The sequence below is a fragment of the Magnolia sinica genome, chromosome 14, assembly GCF_029962835.1.
Source record: "Magnolia sinica isolate HGM2019 chromosome 14, MsV1, whole genome shotgun sequence".
In the NCBI taxonomy this organism is placed as follows: Eukaryota; Viridiplantae; Streptophyta; class Magnoliopsida; order Magnoliales; family Magnoliaceae; genus Magnolia; species Magnolia sinica.
The window spans coordinates 6,859,411-6,877,163 of record NC_080586.1 but is presented as its reverse complement, the minus strand read 5'-3'; the positions used below and the strand labels follow the sequence as shown (position 1 = coordinate 6,877,163).

The 17,753-nt window shown below is 39.0% G+C and overlaps 1 protein-coding gene and 1 long non-coding RNA gene across 3 annotated transcripts in view; one reads left to right on the top strand and one right to left on the bottom strand.

Annotated features, from left to right (window-relative positions):
* Nucleotides 1-720: 720 nt before the first annotated feature.
* LOC131225172 (uncharacterized) lies at nt 721-2,795 on the top strand. Of its 2 annotated transcripts, none has more exons than XR_009161223.1 (4): nt 721-1,037; nt 1,129-1,214; nt 1,380-1,482; nt 2,082-2,795. It is a non-coding gene; the product is annotated as an uncharacterized LOC131225172 (long non-coding RNA). The 2 variants fall into 2 exon arrangements; XR_009161222.1 differs by having other exon boundaries at nt 2,032-2,795.
* Nucleotides 2,796-9,153: 6,358 nt separating this feature from the next.
* LOC131226008 (UPF0481 protein At3g47200-like) overlaps nt 9,154-17,753 on the bottom strand; it is a 31,413-nt gene continuing 22,813 nt past the window's right edge. Inside the window, exons 3-4 of the mRNA XM_058221645.1 lie at nt 11,996-12,064; nt 9,154-10,607 (exon numbers count right to left, since the gene is read on the bottom strand). Coding sequence (XP_058077628.1) covers nt 9,154-10,607; nt 11,996-12,064 — 1,523 coding nt within the window. The remainder of the gene's footprint in view (nt 10,608-11,995; nt 12,065-17,753) is intronic.

Genomic DNA, 17,753 nt, shown 5'->3' with positions numbered 1-17,753 from the left:
TGTGGATATAATAAATATATTATTGTGAGGCCCATGTAACATTGATTTCCTTTGAACCGTCCGTATAATTCGGAGCTCGAAGAACGTCGGCGCTTGTCTACGCACGACACGTACCAACACCAGCCAGGTCGGTGGCGTGTGGTACACCAGCCAATCCGCTTACATGGATGAGGACCCACATGGGATGTTGTTTCAACGATCACAACCGCCCATTATTTAGAATCTATTACGGATGTTCCATGGTTGAAAATTTCATTCTAAACGGACAATTTTCCATTGATGTCTTAGTTTAATTAGGTGGCTGAGCAGAAAATTTTGGACGGTTACTTTTCACTCTCAATATCAATTGTCAGGATTATCCTTTTGATCGTTGCCCTTCCAAAATATTGGCAAGATTTTGGACAGTTGCGATTGACCAAAAATTTCTGGAAGCGGGCCACAATGGGTGACACATATCATGCGCACACTACGAGAAAAATAGGCATAGCCGTTGGTTGGGGTTATCCTTTGCCCACAGCCAGTTTTACCGTCAGCCGGTGAAGGGGCTCTAAGATGAAAAACGGGATGCCCTCATTCGCGCTCGCCCGATCTACTCTCTTTTAAAATGAAGAGAAAAAGACTCTCTCTTTCTCTCTCTCCGCTGCAAAATCGAGGAATAACATCTAGTCAAAAACAGTAAACCTAACCCTAACCGTAGAAATCTCTCTCTCTCTCTCTCTCTCTCTCTCTCTCTCTCTCAACCCTAATTCTTTCAAAATCAGGGTTACTGAAGACTAGGGTTTTTGGATGTGAGATTGTTCGGATCCTTCATGGCCGATCTTCCCAGCGACGCCGCGACAGCAGCGAGGGCTTCTCCCTGACAGCTCTGAACAATGGTAGTACGGATGCGCCGAAGCTGACGGTGTCGGGATCGTTCAAGGGGTCAAGGAGGCGAACATCGGTCCGGCCCAGCCTCGACGCAGATGAGTTCATAAATCTGCTGCACAGGTCGGATCTGGTCAAGGTGGAGTTGAATCAATTGGAGAATGAAGTCAGAGGTGGGCTGGATTGCAATTGTGATCCCAGTGGCTTTTGGTGGTTTCTTTGATTTTTGGGGGTGATTTGAAATGGCGTTTTCCTGAACTGCAGATAAGGATCGGGAGTTGGGGGAAGCGCAGGCGGAGATCAAGGCATCGAGGTTATCAGAACGTTTGAGAGAGAAGGCGGTCGAAGAGGTATTAATTTTAATTTATTTATTTTGGGATTTTCTATATTTGGCTATCAGGTGTTTTATTTTGATTTAAAATCTGGTTTCAATTTTAGATTTATATGTAATAGTGTATAACATTGTGTTTTTTGGATTTTCAGTAATTGGCATTTTATTTATTTTTTTATATGAGGTTTGCCATCTCGTGCACAATATGAAAGGCGGATGTTGATGCAGTAGTAGTTAAAATAGTCATGGCTGGAGCTGGGTGTGAAAATGGTATTAAAGTGGAACAAGTAAGAAACGACCTTCATATTGATATATTTAACATTGTTGCTTTGTGGAATAAAACTGCAAATCCTATATAAAAGAGAGGATATGTGGCTATTAGAGTCTTTTTTCTTCACTTTGAAACTGGACTTTATGGAGGATGCGTTTTCTTAGGTTTGAGACATGTCCTACCATTTCTTTACTTAGTTATTATTGAGATTAATGCCCCTAAAATTGATTTATCAGATTTTATTTTGCCTTTCTTTGAATAAAAGATGTTTGAGATCCTATATATCTTGATCTCTGTAAGTTTATTTGCTGATTTGTTGTTTATGGATCTTGAACTGTGGTTAGTTTACCCATATTTATTGTTTGGAATATCATTTGGTAAAAAGATGGTCCATTTAAAGAAGTGGACAGCCTGTAGTACAATACAGGCAAATTTACTTGTGTAGACAGCTAGATCAGAATAATGCGGTCTATTTTTATTTTTATTTATTTATTTATTTTTATTTTTTGTGTGTGAGTGTATTTTCCTGCAGTAAGCATTATATTATATTTTTGTTTCTTTCTAGGTGCTTGTGTATAGTTTGCAAACCATGGCATGTCTTTGTGGAATTTTCAGTGAGTGGGAATGAGCTAAGTGAGACATCATCCAAAAAAAGAAAGCTCTGCATGGATGAGCACATCTCTCATGGGAAGGCAGAGCTCTCGCCTTGATCAATGGAAGGGATTGGAAGCTCTAAGGCATTTGAGAGGAGAAACAAGAGAGCAAAAATCTGGCACCATGCCCGAGACTTTTAGACAACGGGATTTTGAAAATGCCAAAGAATATTTGCTGATTCACTTTGTCTCTTTTGCAGTCACAGCACTAAAAGATCTTTTCAGTTTCCTGAACTTTGTTTTTGGATGATCCAATAGCCCCAATCTTTATTGGGTTTTCCAATTGAATGTAGACAAGTGCTCATTTTTTATACAAACTTTTGTTAATCTTCCATCTATATGTCATGAATGGGTTTCTAGTTGCCTTGACTCGTGGACTATGGCCCATGATATCAACAGTCTTGATAACCATAGACATGAATCACATGTACAATGGGGATGTCGTAGTTAGCACTTCATGAAACTCCATGAAGCGTGCACATTGCAGTAACATCCCTCCAAATCATAAACATCCATTGGAGCAAAGCCACGCATCCAGAATAACTCAATCAACTGTTTTGGTTTTCAATACATTTCTTTGCCCAATTTTGTCAGTATTATAGCCGAATTATCTGAACTGAGAAGACTTGCTTGCTTAATCAGGCTGCGTCTGAATCTTGGGGTATTTTTGTCCGCTTCATTAGAATAATTTTGCTACCAATAGTTGGAAATGAGACAGAACATGCTAGTGCAATCATATTTTTGTCATCTGTTTTTCATCTGTTTTTCATCTGAGACAAACATCTGTTTTTGCTACTAACTCTCGTCTGTTTTTCATCTGAGACAAACATCTCAGTTATGGTATATAGTCATTTTTTACTGAATCTAAGCAAATTGTTTGATCCCCAGCTATGACAGATCTAAGTGCACATGTTTTCATTAGTATATTTATATTTTTACCAATCTGTATTTTCTTTTAAGCTTTGATTTCTCGGTATCTTATGCAGGTTGCTTCAAATCATTATGGTTATTCTGTTATTGTATTTGGTGAACTCATGGAATTCCATGGAACTGATTGAATGGAAGGAGCTTCTGTTATTCATACAAGTCATGTTTCTGATTTTTTGGATGAATTGGGTGTGTGAAATTGCATGGAACTGATCAAATGAACATGGAATTTCTATTGGGTATTTTTGTCGTTTGCTATTTCCTGGTTTTTAAATATGAGTTCTAATTTCTGAAAGATGATTATTATACTGTGATTGTTTTCTTTTAACAGGAAGAAACACCAACTCCTCAGAAGGCCGTAGACAGTACGGTCATTGGATTCTCTGCAAGTTGTAAGAGTTCATGTCATACCTTTTAGTAAAATTTTTTTTATTTTTTTGGATTCTCCATAGACATTAAGTTTTCTTCTTGTTGTTGGTTCTTTTTGGATTCTCCATATGAAATTATGAGAAATCATGCCTAAAACATTTAAAAGCATTTGTTGGAGCCCACCTAAGTTTTGAAATAGCCTAAAATCTGTTGTGACCCCTTATCCAAGTGACCTCTTATCTAAGTCACAATGAATGGCCTAGATGTTTAAACCACATCTCGTTGGGTCCACTGTACAAAAAAAAACAGAAAAAAAGGTTTCAATGGATGTGCATCTACTCTTAACCATTGTTTACGTTGTTGCTCACTTAAGTTGTGGATTGGCCTCATTTTTAAGCCCATGGCTCATCATGAAAGGGTATATCTAATTCGTGGGATAGATGTCTTCAAATTTTGAGGATGTGTTGCAAGAAGAAAATCTTTACTTGATTACTGAGGTAAGTTGCTGATTTTTTATTTTTCTTTTTCTATTGATGAAGTATATTAAACAGCATGATTTAGGTCTTCATCAAGTTGCTGATACAGTTACATTTGTTGCCAGGCTATTATCATTTTGCAGAAATATTTTAGACCAATGAAATTTTAATATGACTGAAATGGACGGACAGCTGGTTGTCTTCATTTTCATTTTCTAAATTTTTTGTCTTTTGCTTTTTGAACATGCATAGAATCCTACAAGGAATTGGGAAAATACAGACCAATCTTAGACTTCTTAATGACATTCTATTTGGTTGTAAATAGGGGCACCTTCTGTGATTTGAAGCTTCATCTCATTATCAATAATGCCAGGTTTGCTCTTTTAAGTTACTAGATAAAACCCAAGATTTCTGCACCCATATTCACTCTACAACCGTCATTACTGTCTGACTGTTTAGACTGGTAAAAAAAAAAACTAGGATACATGTGGGTCACCTTTTCTTTTTTTTTCTTTGTTTCTTTTTAAAAAACTTTTTGATAAGAAAGATTTTCTCTTGGATACGGATTTAACCGCAGCAAAGTTTAAAGGGCTACGGTACCAGTAGCTACGATCGTACTGTGGGCTACTTATATTTAGCTATGTATTTTATCTGTAGCTTTTTACAATGTAGCAGCGGTCAGCACAACCGTCAGTAAAGGTTCTGACCGCTAGTAAAGCCTTTACCGACTGAGGTTTTACCGGCTGTTAGCTGACCACGGGCAAAGTATTTACCAGCGGTTTTCTGTATTTGCCGGCGTTTTTGACCGCCGATAAAGGCTAGTTTTCTTGTAGTGGCATGAGTTTGAGACTAGGCCAAATGCATTTCAAAAGGGATTGAAGCAGAGAAAGAGGAGGGAACAAAGGATGCAAATGAAAGGAGAGGTTTGCCGATTCCAAACGCTTGTGGGAGCCATACACATGCACACCTCGGTAACATGTGTAGTAGTGTGACACATGTGAGGTGAGCTACACTATTTATATAATCTGTCATAAAAATCAGGACATTTCACATCTCATGTGTGCTGCAACGCATCAGAATAAATAAGGGGTTAGAAAAAATATATATTTGAACCGTCGATTTACTTTGTACCTTTCGGCCCACCGGAAGGGTGAAGTTGTTTAATTTTACGGGTAGATGATCTAGCATTGTTTTTCAACCTTATAAAAAGTTGAGATGTCACGCGCGTGCTTCATATTTGCACGTGCGCCCGAATGGATGTAATCCTTTTTATTTATTTATTTTTATTTTTTAAAATTTTTATTATGGAAGGGAAGAAGCTATATACACGTGATTCATGAGTGATGATTCGGCAGTCACATATGCCCACATCAGATAAATGTGTGAGAATTCTGGGAACATGCAATGGCCTGAATTTGGGCTGGTTCGATCATCAGGTGGGCCACTTGAGAAAAAAAAACAGTTGTGAAAGAAATGCAAACACTGCACGCACACAAAGGCACACCATTGTGAAGTTCTGTGGGGTCCACCATGACGTCCTATGGGTTGGATTAGCAACTTGTGTGGTGGGGCTCACCATCAGTGAACTTCGAGAAATTTTTATTTTTATTTTTAATGGGCGAGTACAAGAACCAAGTTGTTGCACTCAAGTCCAATGATTTTTTAGATTTAACTGGACCATTTAGACATGTTAGCCAAAGAAGGTCGAGGAGCTCCTTTTCTTCCATGACTCACGTGGAATTAGAAAACCTAGTCTGTTCTTACATCTTTCGTGGTGGGCCACGGAGAGCTATAGATGAACGGCCCAAACATAAGTTATAGATCAACAGCCCGGGTAAAAAAACTTTCATGGTGGGCCACGAAGAGCTATAGTCAATGACCTGAGTCAAGAAACTTTCAATGCCGACATACCTTACCACTTTTGTCAAAGAGCTACTATTCGGTTATAATCAGATCACCATGCACTTGCACGACAAGTAGAAGATGACTTTCATCACCGACAAGGGAATCTATTACTACAAAGTTATGCCCTTTAGGCTGAAGAACGTCAGAGGGACGTATCAGTGACTTGTCAATAAGATGTTCCCCTAGCAAATCGGACACTCCGTGAAGGTCTATGCTGATGACATGATGGTCAAGAGCATCAAGGCCATGGACCATGTGACTAACCTCGAGGAGATGTTTACTATCATGAGAGAAGTACCAGATGAAGCTGAACCCGAGCAAATGTGCCTTTCGAGTAAGCTCAGGAAAGTTCTTCGAGTTTCTGGTCAACTAGAGAGGGATTGAGGCAAATCTCGAAAAGATCCAAGCATTGTTGAACATGAGCTCGCCCAGAACTACAAAGGAAATTCAATGCCTCACAGGTAGAGTCTGTCACCCTCAACAGGTTCGTTACTAGAGCTACTGACAACTGTTTTCCATTCTTTCAACAACTTAAGGGTAAAGCAAAACCGACATTGACAGACAACTATGAGCAAGCTTTCCAGTTGCTCAAGTGGTACCTAGGGTCATTCCCTCTGCTTTTCAAGCCCAAACAGGGAGAGCTGCTGCTACTTTACTTAGTAGTTTCCGCCATAGCAATTAGCTCGGCCCTGATTTGAGAGGTCGGGGGCAAGCAACTTCCCGTCTACTACGTTAGTAATGCACTGGTCAAAGCCAAGACTAGATACCCCGACATTGAAAAGCTCGTGCTAGCTTTGATAGTGTCATCACGCTGCTTCCGCCCCTACTTCCAAGTCCACACCATTGTGGTCCCGACCAATCAACCCATTCGTCAAGTACTCCAGAAACCAGAGGTGTCAGGAAGACTGACAAAGTGAGCGATTGAGCTCGGTGAAATCGACATCGAGTATCAACCCCGAACTGCTATCAAATGTCAAGTAGTGGCCGACTTCATTGCTGAGTTCACCAGCATCGAGCTCTTGATTGAGCCCAAAGAAGCTAGGGAGAAAATCGATCCCCACATTTGGACCCTTCACTTCGATGGGTCTTCCAACTCAAAAGGCAATGGGGTAGGGATAAGCCTTGTGGCACCCGACCAGACCTGCAGTCAATATACCTTAAGATTTGGATTCCCGACGTCCAACAAATCTTATATAGAAAAAGACAAAATAAACTTTAAGTCATAAAATGACCAATGGTCCAAAAAGGCCTTTTAAACTTTTTTTACTTGCACCTAACTAACACATACTTGATGCAAAAACATAAAACTGAGGTCTAACATCTGTCTGTTGATCATAAAATGACCGATTGTGGAGTTTATAGAAATGATCAATAGTGGGGTTTATAAAAATAGCACAACAGGTGTCATCCTGAAGAGTGTAGAGTGTTCAAGGGCAGAGGTGGTGTTTAGAGACAAAGGTAGAGAGAGAGAGAGAGAGAGAGAGAGAGAGAGAGGCTTAAAGGAGAGGGTTCAAGGGGTCAAGGGGAGTTCGAGGTTCTAGAGAATTCAAAAACTCCATGACATTGCCATCAGGCTACCTAACTCATGTAAAAAAAGGGGAAAAATTAGTTAGCAGAAGAAAGTATTTATCAAGGATATTCTACCATCCCTTTCATAGAAAAATAGTGTTTAACCTCACCTTTTCTTCTCATATCTTGACTCAGATTGTATTCAACTCCACTCATTCCTATTACACTTACAGTCACTACTTTTTATTTCCTTTCCTTTTGCCTACTTTATTGCTATAGACCCTATGAACCAAGGCTAGTTTACCTTTTCCTTTATTTGCAATGTGAAACAAGGTTAGTTTACTTTTTCTTTTGCTTATCCCAAGTCATTAGCTCTGTGAAGCGAGGTTAGTTTACTCAAAATCTATGGTCATAGGCCAACCATGGGAGTCACTTGAGTTGAGAATCTTATGATTCCCTAACACCTAAGTGATTTTAGGGTTTTTAGCCTATCATAAATTCTAAGCATCATTTGGCCTGCTTTATTCTATTCAAGTCAATTCAACACCCCAACTATTACATCAACTCAAACACAGAAAAGCTGAAGAGATGAAGGAAACCACTTATGCGGGTGCGTTCATATATTCACAATGTGCATAAGCTACAAAAAACTCAACTTTCATATGCCCCCCGACAGATAGAGAGAGAGAGAGAGAGAGAGAGAGAGAGGATGCAGTTGTATGTAAAAAACTGCGAAGGGAAAAAAAATCCCACTTTTCATAAAAGAAAAATGTAACTCTAATATGCTTGTTACAGTGTCTTAGGGCCTGTTTGGGAGCATGGATTTGGAACCCCCTGGATTCGGAACCCCTAAGATTGGAAACACCCTGGATTGGCAATCCTCCCACTGTGTTTGGCACCCTGGAGTGTGAATCAACTTTAATTCAAAATTACCTATGCATGGTATATTTATAGGGGTTTGAATTTAATTACTAAATCAACTTTAATATCCCCAATTAGTGAGATATATAATTTTTGACACTATGGTTGTGATAAGCCCGCTGTAATATATGCTTTAATTGAAAACGATGAAATTCCAAGTCTCGGTTGGACCGCAAGCACAAGATCATGTCTGAGTGACTAACCAACGATTTTTAATCATTGATTAATATAGACAATGTTTGGACAATGCTGGACAATGTTTGGACGGTGCTGATTTACATGGACAATGTTTGGATGGTGCCAGTCATCATTAGTGGGCCATGTGCCCAATAGAATGATAGTGTACAGTGACACACATGTTACACCTGCAACTATTGAAATGATTTTAGGTGTAATCCAAACTCTCACCTAATTACAAACCCCCTCAAAGAGGGCCCCAGCTACTTTATGCTGCCAAACAACCAAGGGGATTTGAAACCCCCTCCAATCTCCTTCAATCCACGGTGCCAACGACCCCTTAGTAAAATCAAGCCAATCAAGACACAAAGAAAAGGACATTCTTAAGCCCAATGGTGTTGGATTTTCACCCCTTTGTGCGTGAGTAACCTGTGCATGTGCCCAATTAATTGGATACATGGGCCTAGTCCCCATTTTTTTGAAAAAAAAAAAACCTGTGCATGTGCCTGATTAATTGGATTTTCAGCTGCCCTATAGGCTGGCCTTGTGTCTATGTACGGACTTAGAACATTATGTAAGCTTCTTTATTATTTTTCAAAAGGTCATCGAATAAAAAAAACTTTATAAATAATTCATACATTCTCCCTACCATGTTTGTTGAGAGACATACGTTTCTACTACAAAAGTGAAAGAAACACCTTAGATAACACTCTTTTTTTTAAAAAAAAAATACGCCAACAGGTAAACCATCTAAGAGGGGCCAGCATGGTAGGCTAGAATAGCATAAAAGGCCTGTATCAGCGTGAGGATAATGACGAGTACAGCAGCTATGACGGATATGGTGGACCATGGATGGCCGAAGTACTCACGCTTCAAGATTGCCCTCCAAGTGGGCCACTTACGCGAGACATGATCATTCAACTGGGTTGACAGGATGGAGAGATAAGAGCCATTGATGTCATCAATACTGATCTCTCGACAAAGATCGTTGAAGAGCTGGGCCACGGCCTCATCACTCCCTAGCCAGTGGTTGATAATACCTTTCTGTTGTAGATAGGCAACGTCTCGTGAGCTGTTGATCAGCCCGTCCATGAAAACAATGTAGGAACTGATTTCATCGCTGTATTCCCTGTGGCACTGCTCAACGGCCATCAGGTTGAGGAAGATGGGCTTGGTGTGGTCATCCACTACCAACGGTGGGATCTCAAGAACGCCTCCTTTGAATTCAATGTCTGTCAATTTGCTCAACATCTTCTTCTTGAACTTCACACCGGAGTTACTTAGCATGGAGACGCATTGGATCATCAGATGGGGGTGGCGATGATCCACGAGTGCATCAGTGGGTTGCGATGATGATGATGATGGCGTCGACATCGGCGGTGTGGATCGTAATGGAATGAGGCTTTGCCGGATAACATCGAGAAGATGCCGGCCATCCACATCCTTATTTCCTGTATTCGGAGTCCCTTGATTCTTGATGCGTCCAGGTATGGCCGAGTTGAAGAAGCCGAGAGCGAGTTGACTCACTGAGTCGCCTTTGTAGTATGGTCCTACAATGATCGGGAACAAGCTGTCCAGGACGAACAATGGGATTTGGTTCTCGAACAACAACATGTCACTTTGGATCGATGGGAGTAACACACGGTCGGTGTAGAGCAGGTTACCCTCATTGCCTGTGAGCCCTTGGGTCCACATCAAGAGTAATTCGATGATAAAGGAAGAGTCAAGCAGCAGCATCATGATGAGATCTTGATCGTTGAGGTTGATGGAGGACCACCCATAGAATTTGCGTGTTCGGTCCACGAGTTTCAAGATGGCGTTGATGTAAAGCTCTAGATCATGCTTGGTACGGTCGAGGTTGGAGCGAAGGAAATACCACTTGTACAGTTCCATGTATTGCAGGTGGTCAGCGCCTTTGTGGATTGGGCCAATGCTGATGACCTGGGGTGTGTAGGCCTTGGGATCTATTTCTCGAAGTTTCCGTGGGACCTTACAGATGGAATAGCTAGACCAATCCACTTGAGAAACTATTTCAGAACATCGATCCAGTCCATTTTTGATAGAGATTATAAAGTTCCCCATGTTTGCTGCTGGCCCAGTGTAGGAGCTCTCCTCTGTGTGCTTTTCATTCTCACTGTTTGCCGTTGGTGAAGTGGAGGAAATCGCCTTATTCTTTTGACAACCGACCTCCGTTGGGTGGCCTCCTGTGGTGAGAAATGAAGGAAATCACCCCAGAAATGGGTGCTTAAAATTTTAATTAAGATATATCAATTTTCTGTTAACTTTGGAATTCAAAATTTACTGGTTGTTATTTTTATTTAAAGAATTTATGATGTTAGCTTGATGTCACGGGCTGACCTGGTTAGAACGGACCAGACTGCCCAATAAACGAGTCAATTATTATATGCGGTATGTGTTGTACCTTGCTATGGCAAAATAAATAAATAAATAAAATAAAATAAAATAAAATAATATGGTGTATGTGTTGGTTTGCTGGTTTTGTTTTTGTTATAAAAACAAAAGAGAGAAATGGAAAGTTCCATAAACATAGATTTGAATCTCTTTAGTTTTTATTTGTGGGAATAGTCTTATATTAGAGAGAAATAAGAACTTTTTCTTGTTTATATATAGAAGCATGTGGTAAGCTTATGTTGTATTATCGTGAATGCTATGTCATAAACCACGCACGTCTGTGGGCTTGGGCCTGTTTACATGATTCCTTTTTTCTTTTTCGTTTTTTTTTTCCCTCTGATCGAGTCTTTTGCAATTACATGTGGTGGTTCATCGCATCATTTGTAACCATTTGTAAAACGGATATCTATGTTGGTTGACACATAAGCGACAGGTATACCCCACATCAGCCATTATATTACTATAAATAGTAATTTCGGAAAAAAACATAAAGCATCAAGCAGCCACGCAATCATATTTTCCAAAAAAGTTTTCTTCTCTGACTGATAAAAAAATCTCATTGTTTTTATTTATTTTCGAATTGGTGAAGGTATTATGAGCATCAATCGCTTGGTGTCAAGAAGTTGTTTTTCAAAGACTTTCGTTGAGGGAGATTTAGATTAGTCATCCGTGCATCAAAAGGATGTGAATAGTTTTCAAGAAAGCGACATGGATCCGTGCCTTCACCGAGTTTACTTATATTATCATCTAAGTATTTCCTTCGTTCATTGATCCAGGTGTTTTTCTTCTGTTACGTTTTGTGAATTTATATCTTATAATCTGGTATTAGATACATCCTTAATTTTTCTAATCAATGAATTGACTGCCATATCTATCCCCAATTTTTTTTTAAAAATTTTTATTTTTTAATTCTAAGGTCTTCTATATTTTATTATTCACAAAAAAAAAAGAAAAAAAGAAAAAAAGAAAAAAAAGTGACTTTACATCCATTCGCGTGGGACCAACCAAAGGATATCATCGGCCCTCACCTATTATATAAGAAAACCCAAAAGGGAAAAATCCTTCCTAAAGGGCAACAATCAAAACCATAACTCATAAGCGAAAGACTTATCGAGGATGAGAACAAGGGATCTCCAAGCAAAAAAAAAAACAGAGACTGCCACCACCCAAGGAGACGCACCTGCAGTTGATGGAAAAGATCCATCAAAGGGACGATCTGGAAACAGAAGCAACTCTAATGAGACTGTAACTGAAAGTGTATTTACTGTGAATCATCAATAAGATACGTTCAACTTTTGGCGAGTTATCTCTTCTCTTTTTCTTGTTTTATTGTTGAACTACGGTCACAATCACATGCTTAATTGGAAGCCCTTTTAACCGAAAGACAAAAAGAACTTATCCAAAGGACAAACCTTCCCCTTTGTAAATCAACTAATCTTTCACGACCAGTGGCTAAATAGACAACCAGTCCATCTGAAATTTAGTCTCTCTGTATATTTCAACGTTTACAATCAAAGGCATTCAGTTCAATTTGAGTTGCATCTGGCTCTGCACACCTGGCACACGCATAACATGCACAATTGAATTTGAGCCAAACACCATTTTCGGGTATGCCGAATGGGACTAAAATCTAGCTGCCTGTCAAACACCATTTTCTAACATGCTTGTTGAGCCCTATTGATTTAGTCATAAAGACCTAATGACCTAATTAACTTAATTTTAGAAGTGACCAGCCATGCTAAGGCCACCGGGTCAATATATAGACCTACATACTGAAAGCCATCTTAAGATTGGATTGATCAAAGGTTTGAAGTACCGAGGAGCTATAAAATTCCTAATTTTAATTATCTAAAATTAAAGCTCTTAAAAAACTCTCTAATGGGAAGGGCCTTTATGTGGTACATAAACCTACCACCAAACTCAATCCATACATGGCCGGATATGGAAGAGATATTTCGCACTTAGTTCTTCCGAACTAAGATTGAATTATTGATGGCTGATTTATCTCAACTAAGGCAATTATCAAGAGAAACAATCGAGAAATATATTGCTCGATTTAAAAGGGCAAGAAATTGATGCTTGGTGGCTTTGTCGAAAGCTAAGGTTGTAAAATTGGCCCAAAATGGTCTTGATATCGAGCTTCGAAAGAAGTTCTGACGGAAAGACTTTAAGGGTTTATTCGAACTCTCAGCCCCTATGACTGGGTACAAATGGCTTCTCTAAGAGGATGGGCAAAGAGAAAATTCTTCATTCAGGACCTTTTACCAAGATCTAAACTTTAAATTGGATATGGCTCAAGTCATGGCTAAAAAGCAATTCCTTTGTGAAACTTTGTCCAAGAGGGAATAATCACTCCTAGACAGAATATCATAAAGAATTACCTTCAATTTTAGGAAGTAATATTCTAATTTTGATATTACTAGAGCCAATAAAATCTTTTATCATCTCCTAACAAAAAAATTATTAAGTTGCCAGAGAATCAAAAGATACCTTTGATTGAAGAATTGAACAAGGGTGAATTCTACAAATGGTATGGCTTATGGACTCACTCTACAAATGATTGTGTGATTTTCAATAACTTAATACAGAAAAATATCGATAAAGGCCTACTCAAGTTACTGTTGGTTAATGTCTTAAATCTGTAAATCAACAGGTCTGTCGATGACATGTTCGATGCCATTGAGTAAACTTCGATGCCATCGAAGTCCTGCTCGATACCGTCGTAAATATCGATATTTTCTCATGTTGATTGCTCAACACTTTGGTGGCCTACCTAATACCATTGAAGGCTGTTCAATGCCATTGAAGTCAGTTTCGATGACATCGAAGGCTTGCTTGATGTCATTAGAAAAATTCAGAAAATCCATAATTTATCACTGGAATGTTTTGGTATTATGTTCGATGATAGAGTGATGTAGAGTGGGTTGCAAACACTTTCATGTCCAAGATGGATCAGAGAGGGCCCGATCAGAGGCAGAACTCATCAAGAGCGTCAGAACTTTAAAATAGGCATATCTCGCAAATTGGAATGAGTTACTTGACGTACCATATATGATTTTGGGGTAGGACGAGCTACTTTAGCCAACCAACTTGGCTATGCCAGGTTGCCCTTGCCAAATTTGCGAGATTCCATATTTAATTCCGTTTTTACTACAAATAATAAGTTTTAGTTTGATTATAACTCTTCATCTGTTGGGCTTTAAGAGTTGTCCAACATGAAAAGTGCTTAGAATAATTAGGAGAATAACATGGTTAAGCCACATAGGAAACGTACTATAAAAACTAAATTTACTATTTATAGTAAGTTACGAATTTCTAGGAGCTTTAGTTATAGTTTGCTTCTGATTTCTCTCTCATTACTTGGTATCCCTATTTAAAGGGTTGTAAACTCGTTTATTTTAGGAATCAATCAAATTTTGAATTTATTAGAATTTATTTCTATTTTCTTACTTTCTTTCCTTGTGGATTCGAGAAGTCTCTGTGAGGAGTCCAGAGAAGCTCCGTGGATTCGGAGTAGTTATCCTTGAGGAAGACGGTGATCGACCTCATCACGTTCATCTCTGTGTCAATTGGTATCAAAGCGAGGACTCCCCTCGGGCCGATGGCAAACAACGAAGGTATACACAAAAATCCTGTCGACAGTGATCCGGGGATTTATTATTTTTTAGAAAGAATGGATGCTTTCCACCAAGAGAGTCAGTTGACCATGCAAGGGCTGTAGGTGACCCTCAACCATATCGCGAATGCGCTAATTTCACCCCAAAAGATCTTGAAGGCAAAAGTGAAGGAATTGATCCATATTAGCCAAGTCAAGGAGAGCATGAGTACATCTATTGTGTCAACTCAAGAGCCTAATGTCAAGAATAAGAAAAGGGCTAATAAACATTGACATCAAAAGTTATCTTAGAATTATGAATTAAATCCCTTGAATAACTCGAGGACGAGTTTTTTTCCAAGCGGAGGGGTTTGATGTAGAACGTGCCACAGATACATTCCTAGCATGGTTGGACCAAAAGAAGGTGGACTGTAAATTGATCGTAACTTTTGATCCTGATATAATTACGGTGCACTAGACCGAGTATCATGAACCGAAGCAGTACAAGAACTCGAGGATTATTTCTTTTAAAGTGGAGGGGACTGATGCAGAGCAGGTAATGAACACTTTTATGTCCAAGATGGATTCGAGAAGGCCTGAACATAGGCAAAAGTCATTAAGACTGTCAAAACCTTAAAACAGGCATATCTTGCAAACCGGAATGAGTTACTTGACGTACCATATATGATTTTGGGGTAAGACGAGCTACTTTAGCCAACCAACCCCACTATGCTAGGTTACCCATGCCGAATTTGCAAGATTCCATCATATCGACGGCTGAATTCGATATTTAATTCCGTTTTTACTATAAATAGTAAGTTTTAGTTTGATTATAACTCTTCATCCGTTGGACTTTAGGAGTTGTGTCCAACATGAAAAGTGCTTAGAATAATTAGGAGAATAACATGGTTAAGCCAAATAGGAAACCTACTAAAAAAACTAAATTTACTATTTATAGTAAGTTAAAATTTTCTAGGAGTTTTAGTTGTAGTTTGCTTCTGATTTCTCTCTCAATGCTTGGTATCCCTATTTAAATGGTTTTAAGCTCGTTTATTTCAAGAATCAATCAAAAATTGAATTCTCCATGGATTCAGAGTAGTTATCCTTGAGTAATACGGTGATTGACCTCATCATATTCATCCTTGCGTCATAGAGGGAGGTGATGTTGAGGCCCACATAAGCAACTTTAATTAGATAATTTACAAATTGTTAGATGTGGAGGAAACGATTAAAGATGAGGATCTGGCATATATCCTAATGAATTCTCTCCTAACTTCGTATGAGTCATTTAAGGACTCGTTGTGCACCAGTAGATCGACCCTTAGTGTTAATACCATTATCGTAGCCCTTTAGGGAAAGGCGATGAGAAAGAAAAGCGGTGACATGGGTGCCTCTATTGGTGCATTGGTTACGAGGGGGCAGAATTCTAAGGGGGACATTGGATCTTCTTAATCGAGATCCAAATCCAAGAGTAAGGGCAAGGGAAAGTTGAAGTGTTAGAACTGTGGAATGGTTGGGCACATGAAGAAAGATTTTACATATCATAAAGCAAGAAAAGGGAATTCAGAGGCTTCTTCCAGGGAGGCTATCACTGCTGAGTCATGAAGGTACGAGTGAAAGTGGTGTGTTATTAGTATCTATGGTCGGACACTTATATGATGATCGTAGGGACGAGTGGATTTTGGATACTGGGGCATCATATCACATGACTTCTCATCGGAGTTGGTTCACCAGTTACAGAGAATGCAATGGTGGCCAAGTATTTATGGGCAATGATAATGCCTGTAATGTTATGGGCATTGGATCGATATGCATCAAGATGTTTGATGGTATGGAGCATACCTTGATCGAGGTTAGACACATTCCTGATATGAGTAAGAGCTTAATATCTCTTGGAGCACTTGAGATACTTAGGTGTAGATTCATCGATTTCAATAGAGTCCTTAAAGTTTCAAAAGGGGCTCTCGTTGTCATGAAAGCACAGAGGAGTAGAAACCTTTACAAGTTGATCAGGAAACCTTTACAAGTTAATTAGGAGCATTTCATTGGGTGGACCTACAACGTCTATAGCAGATTCTACGTCTACACATATGTGGCATGCGCGTCTGAGCCATATGAGCGAGCGGGGCATGAAGGTACTTTTTGACCGATGTTTAATTCTAATTTTTAAGAGTGCTGATTTAAATATATGCGAGCATTGTATATGTGGTAAATAATCTAGGTTATCTTTTAAATTGGGTAAACAAGTAATGATGTTATTGATTATGTGCATTTTGTATGGGGGCCAGCACCCGTGGTTTCCACCGGAGGGTCGCCATGGTTTGTCACATTCATTAACGGCTACTCCAGGAAAGTGTGGATTTATTTTTTAAAAATAAATCTGATGTTTTCATTAACTTCAAGTAATGGAAGGCGATGGTTGAAAAACAATCAGGGTAGAAGGTGAAGGTTTTAAAGATAGATAACTGTGGAGAATTTACTTACGGAATATAATCAATACTATAAAAATGAAGGGATCAATACCATCAAAGTTAGTTTCGATGACATCGAAGGCCTATTTGATGCCATCGGAAAAATTCAAAAAATCTATGATTTATCGCTGGAATGTTTTTGTAATATGTTCGATGACATCAAAGGGGTTCGATGCCATCGACAGTCTATCAATGCATCGAAGTCCCATCAAAGGTTCTATCGAACTATCGCGTAGATTTTCGTAGATTTATGATTTTGCGGGAAATCTGTAGGATTTCTTTTTTATTCTGTTTAGGATTCTTCTTAAGGCTATATATAGGAGTGTAAACGGGATTAGGGAATATCACATTGCTTTCTACTTCATTCCTAGGGTTTTCAAGGGCTTATAAGGGGAGATTTGAGGCTTGTTTGAATTAGGTATTCTCTCTATCTCTTGTAATTTCTTCTTTCATAGTGAGATTTGTCGCTTTGTGCTATGATTTTTTTCCCCAAAAGGGTTTTTCCACATTAAATTCAGAATCTTTGTGATTGGTCTTGATTGTTGCTATTGGATTACTTTACTTGGTTCATCTCCATGTGCTTCCGCAATTCCCCAACGGTTACTATAGAGAAAAGAAAGGGATGGGGATTGACACCAATCCATTTCCATGATGGTAGATTTACGGAAGCTAGCACACCCGAATACAACAACTGATGACATGACTCCTAAAAATCGGCTATTTGAGAACTAAGTGATTATTATAGAAGATCGAAGACAATAACAATACCAGGGGAAAAGAGAATAGAGAGGAACCCCTATGACATTTTCAAAAATCCATCGAAATATTTGTCACGTGACTAGTGCAATCAGAAACTCGATATGATCCATCGA